Source organism: Chinchilla lanigera, unplaced genomic scaffold (genome assembly GCF_000276665.1).
Source record: "Chinchilla lanigera isolate Chin_1 unplaced genomic scaffold, ChiLan1.0 scaffold00112, whole genome shotgun sequence".
In the NCBI taxonomy this organism is placed as follows: Eukaryota; Metazoa; Chordata; class Mammalia; order Rodentia; family Chinchillidae; genus Chinchilla; species Chinchilla lanigera.
In genome coordinates this window covers 229,350-246,509 of record NW_004955513.1, presented here as the reverse complement: position 1 = coordinate 246,509, position 17,160 = coordinate 229,350, and the positions used below count along the sequence as shown (strand labels likewise).

General features: G+C 56.7%; 1 protein-coding gene across 1 annotated transcript in view; it reads right to left on the bottom strand.

The window, feature by feature from the left end:
- Window positions 1–12,801: 12,801 nt before the first annotated feature.
- The window catches only part of Gpr107 (G protein-coupled receptor 107), a 56,903-nt gene continuing 52,544 nt past the window's right edge, over window positions 12,802–17,160 (bottom strand). Inside the window, exon 18 of the mRNA XM_005408338.2 lies at window positions 12,802–16,278. Coding sequence (XP_005408395.1) covers window positions 16,182–16,278 — 97 coding nt within the window. The 3' untranslated portion in view covers window positions 12,802–16,181. The remainder of the gene's footprint in view (window positions 16,279–17,160) is intronic.

Sequence of the window (17,160 nt, the reverse complement as noted above, 5' to 3'; positions counted from 1 at the left end):
GGGCCGTGGCACCGTCGGGCACCTGGACACTGGGTATTGCAGCCACGAGGACAGAACTGCTTCTCATCGTGGGCAGAGGAGGATTTGCACAGCTGTGTTCAGAGCGGTCCAGAAGCTGCCTTCCTCCACGCCAGAGCGTGGGCAGAGGCCACCGCTCGTGCCTCTCCCGGCCCGTGGGTGCTAGGTCCCACTCTCTTCTTCCCTGTGGGAAAGGAGCTGTGGCTAGCACAGGCCTGGGGCCAGACTGGGCTCCCTTGTGTGGCCTTGGGAAGTTACTGAAACCTCCCTAAACACGGTGTGATACCATGTGCCTGTCATCCTAGCACTCAGGAGGCTGAGACAGGAGGATCGCTGCAAGTCGGAGGCCAACCTGAGCTACACAGTGAGACCCTGTTGCAAATCCCCTCCCATTACACACACACAAAACAACTCTTTAAGCTTCAGTTTCCTTATCTGGAAAGTGGGGATGATAAAAGTACCCCCTCCCACCAGGAAACTGAAGCTTAAATAGTTGTTTTCTGTGTGTGTATAATGGGAGGGGATTTGCAACAGGGGATGAAATGATGCAGGTAGAATACTTAGAATTTGTCACAACTGACAACCATTCACATATTTGTTCTTACATTACTATTACTGTTGTATGTCTGTGTGTGCATGCACACACACTGGGGATTGGACCTGAGTCCTTATACATGCCAACCAACTCCCAACAAAATGCGATTATAACTTTTTCCTATACTAGGGACTGAACCTAGAGCCTTCACACTGAGTCACACCCCCCAGCCCCTTTAATTTTATTTCTTTTCTTTTTTTTTTCTTTTGAGACAGGGTCTCACTATGTAGTACAGGCTGGCCTTGACCTCACTATGTAGCCCAGGCTGCCCTTGAACTCAAGGTGATCTTTCGGCTTCAGCCTCCTGAGTGCTGGAATTTTATTTATTTATCTTATTATTTATTTTTGAGGCAGGGTCTCCTTAAGTTGCTAAATTGCCTAAGTTGAACTAGCAATTCTCCTGCCTCAGCCTCCCCTGGGATCACAGGCATGGCCGCCACATAGACCATATTATTATTTTTTGGAGTGCAGGGATGGAACCCAGCGTCTCTCGCATGCTTAGAGAGTGCTCTACCGCCGACCAGCGCAGCCCTATAACTATCCACGAGTAAGAACGAGGAAGCAGTGCAGTGACGCCCCCTGTGGAGAGGCCCCGCCCAGAGTCTGACTGTGAACCTTGGTGTCCTCGGCTGTAAGTGGCACAGCGGCACCCAGGGCACTGCCACCTCGCAGGGCTCCTCCTGCCTCTGAAGACGAGGTCACCGCGCAGCCAGCGCAGCCAGATGGCTTCAGGAATGAAGCGCGGAGCCAGCCTGAGAAACAGGTGCGGAGCCCATCTGGTCTGGGGACAAACCCCGCCGGCCCAGCTCCCCCAGGTGCCCTGCAGGGGACAAGGGACCTCTTTGTCCCCTTCCCGGGAGCCCGTGACCATCAGGCCTCAAGCCAGCCATGGCAGGCGGAGGGTCTGGTCTCAGCGTCACCTGGGGGCCCCGTCTGGCCCCACCCGGAGCCAGGCTTCGCGGAGGCTGTTTCCGGGCAGCTGGCCGGAAGCTCCTGGAGGCCCGGCTGGGGTGACAGCGAGCTGAGCTCAAGCCTGCTGAGGAGGAGGTCGGAAGGGGGTCTCAGCTGTGCCTGTTGCCCCCAGCCCCACAGTGCCAGGCATCTTCGGGGTCCTCACTGGCCAGGGCAGTGCCCCCCAGCCCCGGCACCAGAGTGACCCGTGACAGGGACCAAAGGTGGCAGAATTGGCATCTGACTGGAAGTGCTCAGGGGGTGGTAAGGAGGGTCAGGACCCGGGAATCCCCAGACTGCCTTTGTGGGGACCGGGCCATGGCTGGTGAGTGGCACCTGCCCCCCTCCATGGTCCTGGTGCACAGTGCAGTCCTGGGAGAGACGGTCTGATGGCCGGGCCGGGGCTGGGGGACCCCACTGGACAGGGTGGGGATGGCTGGAGCCACCTGGGCTGCTCCTGGCGCAGGAGGGACAGCGTCCCTCAGGGTCATGGGTGTTGTTACGGCTTGGACGGAAGATGTCCTGACTTTCAGGTGCTCAGGGTGGGGCTCAGGTGGCTGGATCCTGAGGCTCTGGCATCACTGATGCCCTGACCATTGATGAGCTACACAGTGGTACTATCGGGAGGGACAGAAGCAGGAGATAGGGCCTGGTGGCAGTGGGCCCTTGGGAGGTGACCTTAGGGACTACGTCTGGTCCCTGGCCCCCTCCTCTCAGGCTTTTTCCAGCTCTCTGCTTCTATTCACCATGAGGTGAGCAGCATTCCTCCGCCAAGCCCTTCCACCATGACGCTGCTGCCTTGGAGCCGACCCACCAGGGACTGAACACTCTGGAACCTAATACCAAACAAACCCTCCTTCAAGTTGATTTGTTTTTATTTTTTATTCTTTTTGAAACGGTCTCACTATGAATTCCAGGCTGGCTTGGAACTCACTCTATAGCCCATGCTGGCCTCAAAATTGCTGCAGTCCTCCTGGCTCAGCCTCCCTAGTGCTGGGACTACACACACACACACCATCATGCCAGGCTTCAAGTTAATTTTTGTCAGGTGTTTTGTGTGGTGACAAAAAGCTAACATGGGTGCTTTTCCTAGAAGAATGGGGGTGAGTGTGGTTGGGGTAGGGGTGGGGCACACTCCCAGGACCCTCCCTGTTTGGGGCACTTTCTACCTGAGCACCAGATGCCCCAGCCTTACAAGCCACCCTCCAGACTGGCTGGGGAGTCACAGAGCCCCGATCTGGGAGTCAGGGTGTGAAGGGCCCATAGGAGCCGTGGCCCAGCAGTGAGAGATCCTATACCTACGGCTCCAGAGGGCCCTTGGCCAAGTGGAGCTGGGCAGAGACCCAAACACCATCAGCAGGGGCCAGCCCCACCCCTAAGCATCCCTGGGAGCCCCAAGCTGGCCCAGGACACATACTCCCCTGGGCAGTGGCACGGTGGTTCCTGGAGGGTCCCAGCCCGCATGGGGGCCTCAGCCGCCTCAGTCCCTCCAGTCACTTGAGTCCGCCTGTCTCCCAGGGAAGACACACACTGAATCCGTAGGACCTACCACTGTCTTGGGCCCCTGGCCTCCTGGGCCTCGGTTTCCCTGTCTGTGCTATGAAACATCCAAGCTGACCTTCTTGAATCCTTTAGCTTGTCCTACTTTTGGACTTGAACTTGGTGTCCCTTGTAAAGAGCAGACCCAATGGGGACAGTGACAGTGCCCACCTACTGCCACCCTGTTGTGTGTGTGCAGCCACATGCCAGGGGCTCCCCCCCCCCCCGCACCTGCTCCCTGCACCTCCACAGCTGAGCCAAGGTCACCCAGTCTCCTGTGCTCGCCACCTGCTGGGCTTGGGGCCGGGGCTCAGCAACCCCAGAATCCCACTGCAAAGTTGGGCTGCTCAGGGCCCCCTGTCTGGTCTCCAGGTGCCCGGTGGATGGCACAGAAGGCTCCCCACACTCTTCCTGCAAGCAGCTCCAGGGGCTCAGGGGACCCCCTTGGCCGGTGAATCTTGAAAGCCCTCCATCCCAATGGCCTCGGAAGCATCGCTCACAGCTGCAAAGCCTGCAGGGCACCCAGCACCCCTGCCCTGTCCTGGCACATCACACGCATTGCACTGGGCCCCGGCCTAGCCCTGGGGTCTTTCAAGGCCAGTGGCTGCCAAGCCGAGCCTGGCACTGAACTGGCTGAGGCTGTGCCGCGGGGAGGTCCTGCCGGCTGAGCGGACACGGCTGCCTCGGAGGGAGCCCTCCGCAGGTGTAAATACGGCCTTGTTAATAATTCGGTCTGCATCAGCGGGCAGAGGCCCGGATGTGCAAAGCTGAGCACGGTTCCACCGGGCCCAGAGAGGCTCATTACCCGGAGAGGTGGAACATGATTAAAAATCACTGCGGTCGTCCGCTGCCTGGTTTCACGAGGCCCGGGACGGAGCAGGGGCAGGAGGCTGAAGCAGACCCGCCCGGCAGCAGGGAGGAAGGCAAGTCCGGGTGGGAAAACGAGCTGCTTCTCATAGGGTCAGCTCAGTCCCAGGGCCGTCCGCAAGGCTTGCCACCTCCAGGGTGTCTTAGTCACTTCCCTGTCACTGGGGCAAAGCAACTGACACCCGCGACCTGCAGGCGGAGAGGCTCAGAGGCTCGGATGAAAGGCGGGCAGCGGGGCAGGGCGGGGACAGCCGCTCAGGGCAGGGGGTGCAGGGCGGGAAGCCACCTACTGCCAGGCCACGCCCCAGGGCCGTCCCCCCCAGACTGGGCGCACAGCACCCAGGCACCCGCCCAGGACTCCTGGGTGGGTAAGGGCGGGGCAGGTGCCCCCCGAGGCCGCAGGTTAGAACCAAGCGGAGAGGCAGGCGTGGGGCGCATGCGTGCAACATCTCTAGCAAGATAAAATCCGCAGGCCGTACAGCCATCGCCCCACCCCCGCTTTACTGAGGGGTTGCCGGTGGAATCCAGAGCTTCGCACACGCCAGGCATGTGCCCTCCCTACCACTGAGCTACAGCCAAAACCCAGTCCACTCCTTTAAAGTGTGAGTTGGCCGGGGTAGCACACGCCTGTAATCCCAGCACCCTCTCTGGGAGGCTGAGGCAGGAGGATCAAAAGTTCAAACTCAGTCTGGGTAATTCAGCCAGACCCTGTCTCAAAATTTAAAAAGAGCTGGGGGTATGGCTCAGTGCAAAGGGCCTGGGCTCAGTCCACATTACCACACACACAGAAAGTGTATTTCAATGGTTTAGGTATATTTAGAGTTATACGACCATCAGAATTTTAGAGTCAGGCATGCTGGGACACACCTGTAATCCCAGCGCTCGGAAGGCTGAGGCACGAAGATTGCTGCTGTGAGTTCAAGGCCAGCCTGGGCTGCATAGCGAGACCCTGTCTCAAACAAAACAAAACAAAGCAATTTCAGAGCATTTTCCCCACCCCCTAAAAGGACATCCTGTGCTCCTTAGTACCCACCGCTCGCCACCCCACCCTCCATCCCTGTGGGACAACAAATGGACAGCACTTCCTGCCTCTACAAACTCGCTTATCCTGGGCATGTATGAAATTGCTTTTTTGGTTTTTTTTTGTTTTTACAAAAACAGCTATTGGACAGTCAGGACATGGAGTCATATAATTTATAACCTTCGTGTCTGGCTTCTTTCAATTAACATGATTTCTAGTTCCACATTGTAGCACTGTGTCTGTACTTTATCCTCTTTTATTCCTGAGTTTATGGTATACGGTGGGCTGATAATAGCCCATTACATAGCTATACCATGCTTATCTATCCACTCATCACTTGATGGCATGTAGATTATTTCCATTTACTTTTAAACATGAAAAAGAACACAGAAAATTCATTAACACTTCCTAAGGCATGGAAGTGTTAGATTTTGGGTTGTTTTCACATATGGGCTATTATGAATAGTGGTACTATTTATTTTTTTGTTTTTTGAGACAGGGTCTCACTATGTAATGCAGGCTGGACTTGAATTCACTATGTAGCCCAGGCTGGCCTTAAACTCATGGCAATCCTCCTGCCTCAGCCTCCTGAGTTCTGGGATCACAGGCATGCACCACCATACCTGAGCAATAGTGCTGACATTTGTACACACACTCTTCTAGGGGTATGTTTTCATTTCTCTTGCAATCCTGGTAACTGTACACGTGGTAACTGTACACGTGGTAACTGTACACGTTTTTTTCTTTGAGACAGAGTCTTGCTATGTAGTTGAGGCCTTGAACTCATTATTTTGCTTCTTGGGGTTCCTCCTGCCTCAGCCTCCCCAGTGCTGAGATTACAGGCCCATGCCACCATGCCCAGCAGAGATATACACTAACCTCTTCAGGAACTGCCAAGCAGCTGCTGGACCTAGATTCCCACTCACAGTGCATGAGGGCTCTGGTTTCTCCCGGTCCTCACGGACAACCCTTAGTGATTATTCCCAGCCTAGTGGGTGGAGAGTTGGAGCTCCCCGTGGCTCTGATTTAAGTTCCCCTGAGGGTAGTGCTGGCGGGTCTTCCCACGCACTTCCGGGCCGTCTGCCTGTGTGCTGTGTAGAAATGCCCACCCGGGTGCCCAGAGTAGTCAATGGGGAAAAGACAGTCTTTCCAACCAGCGGTCCTGGGAAAGTGGGTGTCTACATGCACAACAATGAATTTGCACCTTTCCTGACCCGGTATAGAAAAATCACCTCACAGGAGCCCCCGACCTGAATGGAAGCGCCTACTAGGGTTGCGATCTGGAATGACCCCGACAGGATCATCTGTTCAGACGTTCAGACAGGCTTCTGGCAGGGACTGGACCTGGGGCTCTGTGCTCCCGGGTGGGCTAAACCTCCGCTGCGTTTGGAGCGGAAGGCGGAAGGCGCTGTTAGGAGGCGGAGCCTGCTAAGAAGAGGCTGTCGCTGGGGGCGTGGCCTGGAAGCTCTGCTCCTTCGCGGCTGGTCCTTTCTCCGCTTTCTGACTGCTAGGAGGGGAGCAGCTCTCTTCCCCCAGGTCCTTCTGCCCTGCCCCGAGCAGACCATGGACTGAACCCTCTGAAAGGTGAACTAGACCACAGCTCTGCTCCTTTGAGTTGCGGGCATCCGGTACCTTGTCCTAGTAACAGGCAAATGACTGGTATAGAGCTAAGACTATAAACGCTAAGAAGAAAACATGAGCGGAAACCTCACAACGTCAGATTTGGAAGTAACTTCCTGTATATGAGAATAAAAACAAAGGTGACTAAAGAAAAACCAGGCCGAGAACGGTGGTGCATGCCTGTAATCCCAGGAATGGGGACGCTGAGGCAGGAGGATGGCTAATTGGAGCCCAGCCTGGGTAATTTTTTATTTTATTTATTTTTCGGTCTTTTTTTAGGGCCACGGATAGATATAGGTCAGTGGCACAGCAGATTCCTGGTCAAAAAAAAAAAAAAAAAAAAAAAAAAAAAAAAAAAAAGAAAAAAAAAAAAAAAAAAAGGTGATACTTTTTTTGTCTTTTTTGAGACAAGTTCCCGGTAGTTCAGGCTGGCCTTAAGCTCACTTTGTAGCCCAGGCTGGTCTTGAACTCACAACAATCCTCCTGCCTCAGCCTCCCACGGGCTAGGATTACAGGTGTGTGCCACCACACCTGGCTCAATTTGGGCAATTTCGACTGGGTCTCAAATATTTTTTTGGAAAAAGAGGGTGGGGGTAGGGATGCAGCTCAGGGCAAAGGTCCTGGGTTCAATTCCCAGTACCACAAACAAACAAACGCACCAATAAATTGGACTACATTTAAAAAACCTTGTAGTTGGGCATGGTGATGTCTACTCAGGAGTTGGAGGCAGGAGGGTCATGAGCTCAAGGCCAGCCTGAGCTACATAGCAAGACCCTGCCTCAAAAATAAAATAATATCAGGCAAAGGACTTGAATAGTTATTCCTTTAAAGAAGACAGGCAAATAGCCCATAAGCAACTTGAAAAGCTTATCACAAGAGAAATGCAAATGGAAACCATAATGAATGGTTGGATCACAGCGTCTGGATGGCTATGATTCAAAACAAACCCCAGCAGATAATAAGCACGGGCAAGGATGCGGAACAGTTGAAACAAAATGGTATGGGAATTTCTCAGAAAATAAAACAGAAGACTCCCTTCGGGCAGCAATCCCACGTCAGAGCAGGTGTGAGCAGAGCCTTGCACACCAGTGTCATAGCAGCTCCGCTGTCAACTGCCAAAAGGGCAGAGGCTTCCATCCTGTACATGGACAGATCAGAGTCAAATCCCCGCACACAGATGAGGGGATCGTCTGACCTCAACACAGAATGCAATTCCAGCACCTGCTACGAGAATGACCTTGCAAACCATTATGTCCAATGTCGTGCCTGTTGAGATCCTCTGCACTTTTATTTTTGGGTTGTTTTGTGTGTGTGTGTGTGTGTGTGTGTGTGTGTCTTTATTTGAGACTGGGTCTCACTATGCAGTTCAGGCTGACCTTGAGCTCACTTTGTAGCCCAGGCAGGTCTCAAACTCGCAACGATCCTCCGGTCTCAGCCTCCCAAGTGCTGGGATTACAGGTATGCGCCACCACGCCTGGCCCTCTGCACATTTAATTGGGTTACCTTATGATGCATTTGTAACAGCTTACCGTTTTTTAGATATCCTGGAAATTAGAACCTTGTGTCTTTTCATTTTCTTGATGTCCTTTAGAGCTTACAAGTTTGATAGATTGATTGGTTTTGTTTTCTTGCTATGCGTGCAGGTCGGGCTGGCCTCAAACTCAGGGAGACCTCCTGCCTCAGCCTCTGGAGTGCTGGGATGACAGGTATGTGCCTCCATGCCCAGCTCAGAACTTTTAGTTTTGATCAAGTGCATTTTTTCTCTGGTTGACTGTGTTTTAATGTCGCATTTAGGGAGTTATCGTATAGTACAAGGGCCCGGAGAGTCATCCCTACATTTTCTTCTAAGAGTTTGGTAGTTTTAGCGCTTACCTTTAGGTTCATGATCTCTTTTTGGACTCTTGATTCTCCTTCATTGATCTATAGTTCTAAAGCTAATCCAGTACTTATGCTTTCTTCAGTTCTGTAACTTTGTAGTAAGTTTTAAAACTGAGGTTGAGCGTGGTGGCCCACACCTGTAATCCCAGCACTCAGGAGGCTGAGGCAGGAGGATTGCCATGAGTTTGAGGCCAGCCTGGTCTATATAAGCGAGTTCAAGGCCAGCTGAACTACACAGCAAATCCTTATCTCAGAAAATAAAAAAAAGTGAGTTAAAAGTGAGTTCTGAGTTGAGCACCTGTGTTCTTTTCAATACTGTATTTGTGATCCTGGATTTCTTGAATTACAGATGAATTTTAATATCAGCTTGTCACCTTGTCCAAAAAGCCAGTTGGGAGTTTGGGGATTGTTGCATTGACCTGGAAGATCTATGTAAAGAATGTGAGATAGGTATAGATATCTTAAGTTTTTATTGTTTGGGAAGTACAGTCATTTTAACAATATTTTTCTCTATACCATGAGTCTGGGATGTTTTTTCCTTTTTTTTTTTTTTGTCTTTTTGAGACAGGGTCTCACTAAGCAGTTCAGGCTGGCCTTGAGCTCACTTTGTAGCCCAGGCTGGTCTCGAACTCACAAGGATCCTCCTGCCTCAGCCTCCCAAGTGCTGGGATCACAGGCGTGCACCACCACGCCCGGCTTGTTTTTTCCAGTTATTTAGGTCTGTTGTATTTTTTCAATGTGTTATAGTTTTCAGAGTATTAATTTTATATTTCTGTTCAGTTTCTTTCTAGGATCAGGCATGGTGATGCACGCCTATAATCCCAGCATTCAGGCGGCCAGCCTGGGCTATAAAGTGAGTTCAAGGCCAGCCTGAACAGCACAGTGAGACTCTGTGTCAAAACAACAAAACAAAACAAAAGACATTCTCCTAGGTATTTATTCTTTTGCTGCTGCTATAAATCAGTTTCTTTTGAGGTACTGGGATTGAACCCTTGGCCTTCACACAGCTACATCCCCAGCCCCTTTTTATTTTTTATATTGAGCCAGAGTCACTAAGTTGCTAAGTGAACTTGTGACCCTCCTGCCCCAGCCTCCCAGAGGCCTGCTGGAATTGTTTTCTTGATTTTGGAGTGTTCATTGCAGGTGCCTGGAACTGCACTTGCTTCCTGTATTCTGCTCCTTGCTCGTGTCCAGCTTGAAGTCCCCTGGTGGCACATGGTGAAAGGCCAGTGCAGGGCTAGGCTGGCGGCAGTGACCCTGCAGGGGAGGGGCTGCCTGGGCGGCAGCAGCCGTGCGGCAGAGCTGGGAGGGGAACAGGGACATCAGGACTGAGCACAGGTGTGGCGACTTCCCTTCGGACTGCGCAGGAGGTGCTAAATTTTTGAGATGAGGGTCTAAATTGTCCGGGCTGGCCTTGATCTTGTGACCCCCCTGCTTCAGCTTTCCAGACGGCTGGGGTTACAGCCATCTTTTCTTCGTGGGAAGCTCTGGTGGAGTCCGTTGCTGACAGAGGGCCGGTGTAGCGAAGAGTGAGGATGCAGCGGGGGGGGGGGGGGGGTGTGTGTGGCAGGAAGTGAGAGCAAGGTCCCGGCGAGGGGGAGGCGAGGAGTAAGCCAGCGGCAGCGCAGGGACCAGGGGGTGCAGGAGGTGCCCCTGCCGCCGCTCAGCTGGCCCCACGCGTGCCCCAGCCTGCCCTCCGAGCCCGCAGCCGCCGCCAGATGTGCTGCTGATTCTCTGCCGCGGGCCTGGCCCTGCGCCTGACAGCTCGGAGCGGTTCCCAGGCCGACTGCAGTCACGGCCCTCAGTGAGCCGCTTGCGGCTGTCCCCACGGCTCCCCGGGACCTGTCTTCCTGAGCACAGCCCACTGCGCAGAGGTCAGCAGGTCTCCTGCAACCCGCATGAGCTGCAGGTGCAGCTCCTCAGTGGGTCACCTGGGCCCTCACAGCCCGGTCCCCACTGCTGACCCAGCGTCTCTCCACAGGAGAGCTGGGGGCCGGGGCCAGGGTGGGGCTAGATTCCCGGGAAGCCCACCCAGCAGTGACACTGCAGGCCAGCGGCTCCCCAGCGTTGCTGCTCAGCCGGGGTGGGTGCAACTGCCCCCTTCAGCCCAGCTGATTCCCAGTGATGCCACCCAAGGGCAGCAGTGAGGAGGAGGAGCCTTGCAGGGCCGGGAAGGCCCAGAAGGCCCCTGGTGAGACACCTGCTCCCACCTGTGAGCGCTGCCTCCTTCATCAGAGCATGGAATCCACACAGCCCAGCTTGTTGCTATCAGGGTCCTGTATTTTTTTCCTTGGCCTTCAAACGCTGAGCAGGGGGTGGTGGCACACGCCCATGACCCCAGCTACTCAGGAGGCTGAGGCAGGAAAAATTCCAAATTTTCAGTCAGCCTGGGCCATTTAAGAGACTTGGTTCAATCCAAAATACTGGGGGGAAGAAAGAAAGGAAAGAACAAAAAAGCTTTTGCCTATCAGACTCTCTTCCCTGATAGTTATGTTTTTCTTCTCCACTTGAAAGGGCAGCTGGCCAGCCTGGGCCAGTGCACGCGCCCCCCAGCCCGTGTCTGCCCGAGGTTCCCAGAGCTGACTCTGCTCACTGCTGCCCAGCCTCCCTCTGGGTCCTGTGGAGACCCGGCGCCTGGCGTCAGCCGCAACTGGCTCCACTCTGGGGTGACACGACCCCCGGCGGGGCCTGTGGCCGGGGTCTGAGAGTCAGCAGCCCCGATGGGAAGCCCAGCAGCCACGGGGCAGCAGGGAGGTGACCTTGCCACAGGGGCTTGGCTGGCACGCAGGGTTCTTGTGTGCCAGGCTATGTGCCAGCGGCTCCTCCGGTGAGCCTGAGGCTCGTGGTGAGCCACAGCCAGCCGCACGCACAGGGCCATCGGCTCTGCTCAGCTGCAGCCGGCGGAGACGGCAGGGAGGCTCGAGGCTGCCCTGGGATGGTGAGAGGCAAGAGGCCGTTCCAGTAGGTTCACAAGTCTTGTGGCCCGGCCCTGCCAACCACCTGGTCCCCTTGGCCATGTGACCCTATGGGCAGGCCTGGGCTGCGGCAGGCCCCGTGGGAGCTCCCCCAGGATGGCACGGGTCCACAACCTGGGGCCAGGAAGGGAGCTAGTCTCTCCAAGTGGGACCCAGGGCAGCCCCATCCACACTGCCCCCGAGGGAATGGTGCTCCCTGAAGTCTGAGAACCCCTGGGATGAGATGGTCCCCAAGGTCCTGTCCCCATCTGCCCCCAGCCTGAGCTGCCTCAGCACACCCCCACCTAGATCTGAGCCCCTCCCCCCCCCCGGCTGCTGGCATCCCTGGGTACACAGGACCCCAGCAGGGCCGGCGCCAACAGCCAGCCTGAGGCACGGTCCCTCCCGGCAAAACCCCAGCTGGTGACACACACCCTAGAGCTCCTTCTCCTCTTGTACTTCTAGGTCACTCCTCTTGTACTTCTCCTCTTGTACTTCTAGGTCACTCACTTCTAAGCCAGGAGTTTAACGTTGTCACAGCCCTCTCCCAACACAGTGGCCTGACTGGGCCAGGCCCCGACTTTATTCTCTTCAGTCTGCGAGACCCAGGTTCTTGTCCCGGCCCCGACGATCACTGGTTTGGGCGGGGCAGCCCGTGGTAGAAGCACCTGTAGGCTTTGCCTTGCGTAGTTCTCCAGGAGGGCGCTGGATGGGTGAACTCATGAATCAGTTCACTGCGTGACAGGAAGACACACAGGACACTGCAGTCCACGCCTGCGACACTGCGGACTGCGCGCACTGGCCGGGGCGGCACCGGCTCTGGAGACGGGCAGCTGCGCCGGGAAGGGCACTGGGTGCTTCCCAGGCCAAGGGGAGGCTCCATCCGGACTGCAGTGGAGCCGTGCAACTGTACACACATCTCAAAGCTCATCCTGCTGTTTTTACAAAGATGAGTTTTACTGTGTGATACACCGCCTAATAAAACACAGGCGTTGGGACCGGATGGCTTTTAAAGGTGCCTGGACTTCTGATTTGGGTGGGGGAAACTGACAGCTACCTGGCAGGAGGCGGCACACCGATACCTGTGCCTGGGGGGCTTTGCCGCAGGTCCCTGCCGTCCCTCCCCTCGGGCGGCAGGAGTGCTCAGGGCCTGATCTCAACAGCGGCCCCCGGCCCCTAGCAGGCAGGGCATCAGTGACCCGTCTCGGGTGGCTTGTGGCATCTGTTGGGGCTGCTACCAAGCTGCCGAGACCCTAAAAGCTGCTCTAGTAGGTGTCACTGTCGTCGGTGGGAGCAGGTGGGTGGCAGTTAACTAATTTAATGAACAAAAATCACAAAGGAAAAATATGACGAGGAGGTGGAGGAGAGGAAGCAGCCGGGAGTCAGGCTTGCTGGGATGGCAGCCTTGTCTCCGTCGCGGCGCCTTTACTGTACACCTCTGCGGCAGTGAGCGGCCCGCGCGCCACCAACCCGACCCCCGCCCATCACTCGATACAGAAACTCTTCGCGGTCGTCAGTGCTGGGAAAACACCGAGAGCCCCCGCCCCCACCCGGCAGAGAGCACAGGGCACCATCGCATCCACGGCCCTCCCGCCATGACCAGGTCTGCACAAGCCGCAGAAGGAATCCGGACCCCCGTGGGGACAGGGACGAAGAGTAGCTCTAATGCCAGGAGGGCCCTCTGCTCCCGAAGTCTCAAACTGGGCCTCAAGGTAGCAGGGCGTTAGCTTCAGTGAGCCAGGCCCTCTCCTGACTGCAACCGGAGCTCCCCCTCAACATCTGTCCGCAGACTTCCGGCCGCCGCCAGCCCGCCAGGTCCCCCAGGCGCTGTGGCCGAGTCCTTGCTCCCACCCCTCACCCTGGGGTGCTTCTCTACCCTGTACCGCAGGGGGTGCCCCCATGCCCGGGCACCCAGCCATCTCAAAGCTCTACCCAGCTCTCCAGCCAAGCAGGAGCCACAGCTGCAGCAGCTGGCTAGAGACCTAAGGAATTTGGGGTGCGTCCAGCCTGCTGACCACAAGCCACACTGCAGGTGGGGACAGTGTGAGTGGTGTGCAGGGGCTGCCAGGACACCTTGGTGCAGATCTCGAGGGACACTGGGTGTGTTCTAGATGCTACTTTCCCACACACCGCCAGTCAAGGTCCGCTTCAGTAACACGCACTGAAGCCCGGCGGGGAACAAAGAGGGGACCGTGGCCTGGGGACACTTGTTCTGTGCGGCTGCAAGGGCAGGGGAGGCCAAGGCAGCGGTGGTGGTGGTGGTGGCGTTGGTGGTGGTGGCTTCCTCTGACAGCGGCTTGGCAGTGCGAGGCACAGCAGCCAGCTGCTCTGGGTATGGCGCGGGCCAGCAGCTCAGCAGCCCGACTGCTCTCGGGGTCTGGTCAAAGCAAATGCTTTGGGACACGCCTGCTCCGGCTCTCAGGGCTGGCCCCGAACGGCCTGCAGGAGATGCACGTCTTAGTGCTGGGAAGGGCGTCTTCTGCAGTCTGAAGCAGAGACAGGCAGCATCAAACTCCCCTGCGCTCTGGAAATGCAGCCTTCGCAGGCCCGCCTGGAGGAAACGCTGGATACACGCAGGCCTTCAGCAGCACCCGCCCAGAGTCCATAGGCCGGGTGGGGTAGGGGTGGCACCCAGGGATCAAGCACAGAAGTGCCAGAAGAGCTCACACGGCTGGGCTGTGACCTCACCCGCACAGCGGACTCGCAGGCTAAACGCAGGCATTTTACTCTACAGTGGTTTCTCAGAAGAAAACACAACGGACTCAGGCTATGGTCTGAGAAAACATCTTGCATGCTGGATCAGCTGCTCTTTGCAGGAAAATAAACTGCCAATTTGCTACGGTCACCTCAAACGCTGCGAGGTGCCTGCACTAACTGCTTAAAGCTTTGCAGGACAAGCAAGCAGGCAGAGGATGCCCTTGGCTGCTGCTAACAGCCAGGATCGAGAGAGCAATGGTTGTTCTTGTTGTCCAAGAAATAATTTTCTAGCAAAATACACCTTTATTAAATCTCACAGCCAGCAGCACTTGCAGGCCCCAGTAGGCTCTCAAAGCAAACGTGGACATTTGCACAGGCTGCAGAGGGCAGGCCGGAGGAAGAGCTGGAGGCCGCCACTGGGCTGAGCTGCTGCGGGGAGGACTTGGCAGGCCCGCGGCCCGCTGTCAGCCTTCACGAGGGCAGGGCGCAACGCGGAGCTTTAAGCCTGGAACCGACGCCACCTTCCTTAAGCAGCCGGGCCGGGGCCTCCCGCACTTGTGGCCCACAACCGGCCGCTGGCAGGAAGCCACCTGTGCCTCTGGCCCCTTCTCTGGTCTGTGTGTCCCTGCTCCCCCGGCCGGGCTGGCCTGCTGCAGACACGCGGCAGGACACATCTCGCGGGCCGTTGCCTTCTCGGACGGCGTGAGGCTGGGGCAAGCACACTCGCCTTGGGGTGTGAGGCCTAACACACCCCCACGCCACGAGTGTAACGGGCTGAGGAGGCCCCACGGCGCTCCGTGGTGGGGCGCTGCCCTTGGGCAGGGGAGACGTGGGTGCACCCCTCGGAGGGAGGGACGCGTGGGCGCAGCTTCAGGGCTGCGGGTGCTGTCTGTGCAGAGAACAAAGCGTTCCTAGCACCCGGCCTGCGGCCACCGCCTCCATCACGCACCGAGCAGCAGGAGGCCCCCTGGGCCTGGTCACCGGCCCCGCCCCGCCCAGGGGTGAGCGGTGCGTGCCGCCCACCCTGCACAGGGCGGCCAGGGTTGCGGGTGCTAATCCAGACAGAAGGGACGCAGTGGCGCCAGTGCTGTCAGTCAGGACGGGGACGGCGCCCAGTGCGTCTCTGCTTCCCGCCCGGACACCCTGGGCTCCCAAGCCTAACGAGGGGGGTGCGGCCGGGTCCCACAGCGTCCCCGTGCCCGCAGGCGCGGCCTGCTGACAGCCGAACCCAGTTCAGGTCGAAGCGCACCACCCCGAGCCCGGGGCGCAGAGCCCCAGTGCGGAGCCCCGCTCTCTCAAGAACCGCAGGCGCTTCGGCCTCAGGGCGGCTCTGCAATGCTCCAGTGAGAAGCCCTGCCCCGCGGAAAAGCTTTAATGAGGGTGAGCACCGCGGCCTCGCCGCCCCCGCTGCCCCTCCAGGAAGACCCCTCCCCGTGCACCCTGAACTCCGGTCCTACAAAGCTGCAAGCTGCAGAAGAGAGACGGGCCGGAGGGACGGGCGTCCGGGAAATCCCACCACCTCCCCCGAGAAAGCCACGTCTGGAGGGGGGCTGGCTGGCACGACCGAGCCTTTCTGGAAGGCACGCAGCGGCCAGGGTCCCTCCTCCCCGCCGGGCGCGAAGGTGTTGGGGGAGTCCTGGGGCCCCACCTACCACGCCATTTCCACTTTGCTATCTAAAATGTCGTTCCCTTCGTCCCCCAAAGATGCCGTGTCCCCGCCTTATCCGGCTGTGTCCAGAAGCAGCGCCCGCCCTCCAGGGCCACGCGCCTCTCTGGTCCGCACACACGGGGGTCCCTGCTGCTTGTACCCTAGAGCTCCACATTGAGAAGTGAACCGGAGGCGAATCTGTCCTCTGCCCGCAGCCGCCACCTGAAGGGCGGTCCTGCTGCGGCCACCCACGGGTCCGTTTCCCTAAGCGAGGAGAAGTGGGGTGCGCAGTGCGCCGGGGCTGCTGCCGGGAGCCGCTCCTGCTCCCCATAGGACGGTGAGTGACAGGTCTCCGACAACAGCATCCACAGCGACCTCTGCAGAGCCCGCGCCTCACGCGGTGCCGTCCCAGTCGCCCTGGGGCTCCACTGAGCCGTTGGTCACCTTCTTGACTTTCTTCATGTTCTCCATCACCCCTGACGTCGTCACCCTGAGAAGGGAAAAAGTCCGTAAGCAGGGAAGTCCCCGCCTCAGCTCCTGGCTCCTGCCCGCCTCACCCCGGGCTCTGCCTCTGCGGGTCAGGCATGGACGCAGCGCTCCTCCGCTGCGGGCCCCAACGCCTCTTCCCTCTGTTGCAGTAGTATCACAGGGGCCAGCACGGGCCACCCGACCCTGCAATCCCGACGCCTCAGTGCGGACAGGATGAAGAGCAGCTCTCTGGGCTGGCCGGCTGACACTGTCCGCTCCTGCCTCCTGTCCACACTGAGCGCGGCTCGCTAGGACACCCACTGCCAGCATCAAGCACTGTCAGCAAGAGACAGACCGCACAATGAAATTTTTAAAAATTTTAGGCCAACATACTTCCAAAATTGTTACACAGATTTAATCCAGTCCTAGTCAAATTACCAACAGCATACCTCACAGAACTACAGAAAATAATCCTGAAATTCATACGGAGCCAGAAAAGACCTATCATAGCGAAAACTGTGGAAAACAAGGGGAAGGCAGGAGCACCACAATCCCCAACTTCTACTACAAAGCTAGCACTATAAAAGCAGTGCGGTACTGGCCAAAAAGCGGACCCGAGGGTCAGTGGAGCAGGTTAGAAGACACAGAAACAACTCCAAACACGCTCGGCCACCTCATCTTTGACAAAGGGACCGAACACCTTCACTGGAAGAAAGATAGCCTCTTTCATAAACGCTGCTGGGAAAACTGGCTCTCCACATACTAAAGACTAAAACTAGACATGTCTCTCACCATGCACTAAACTAAAATCAAAATGGATCAAAGATCTAAATATTAAAACAGAAACACCAAATCTAGTGGAAGAGAGAATAAAATAGGTAGAATTCTTGAAGATATAGGTGTA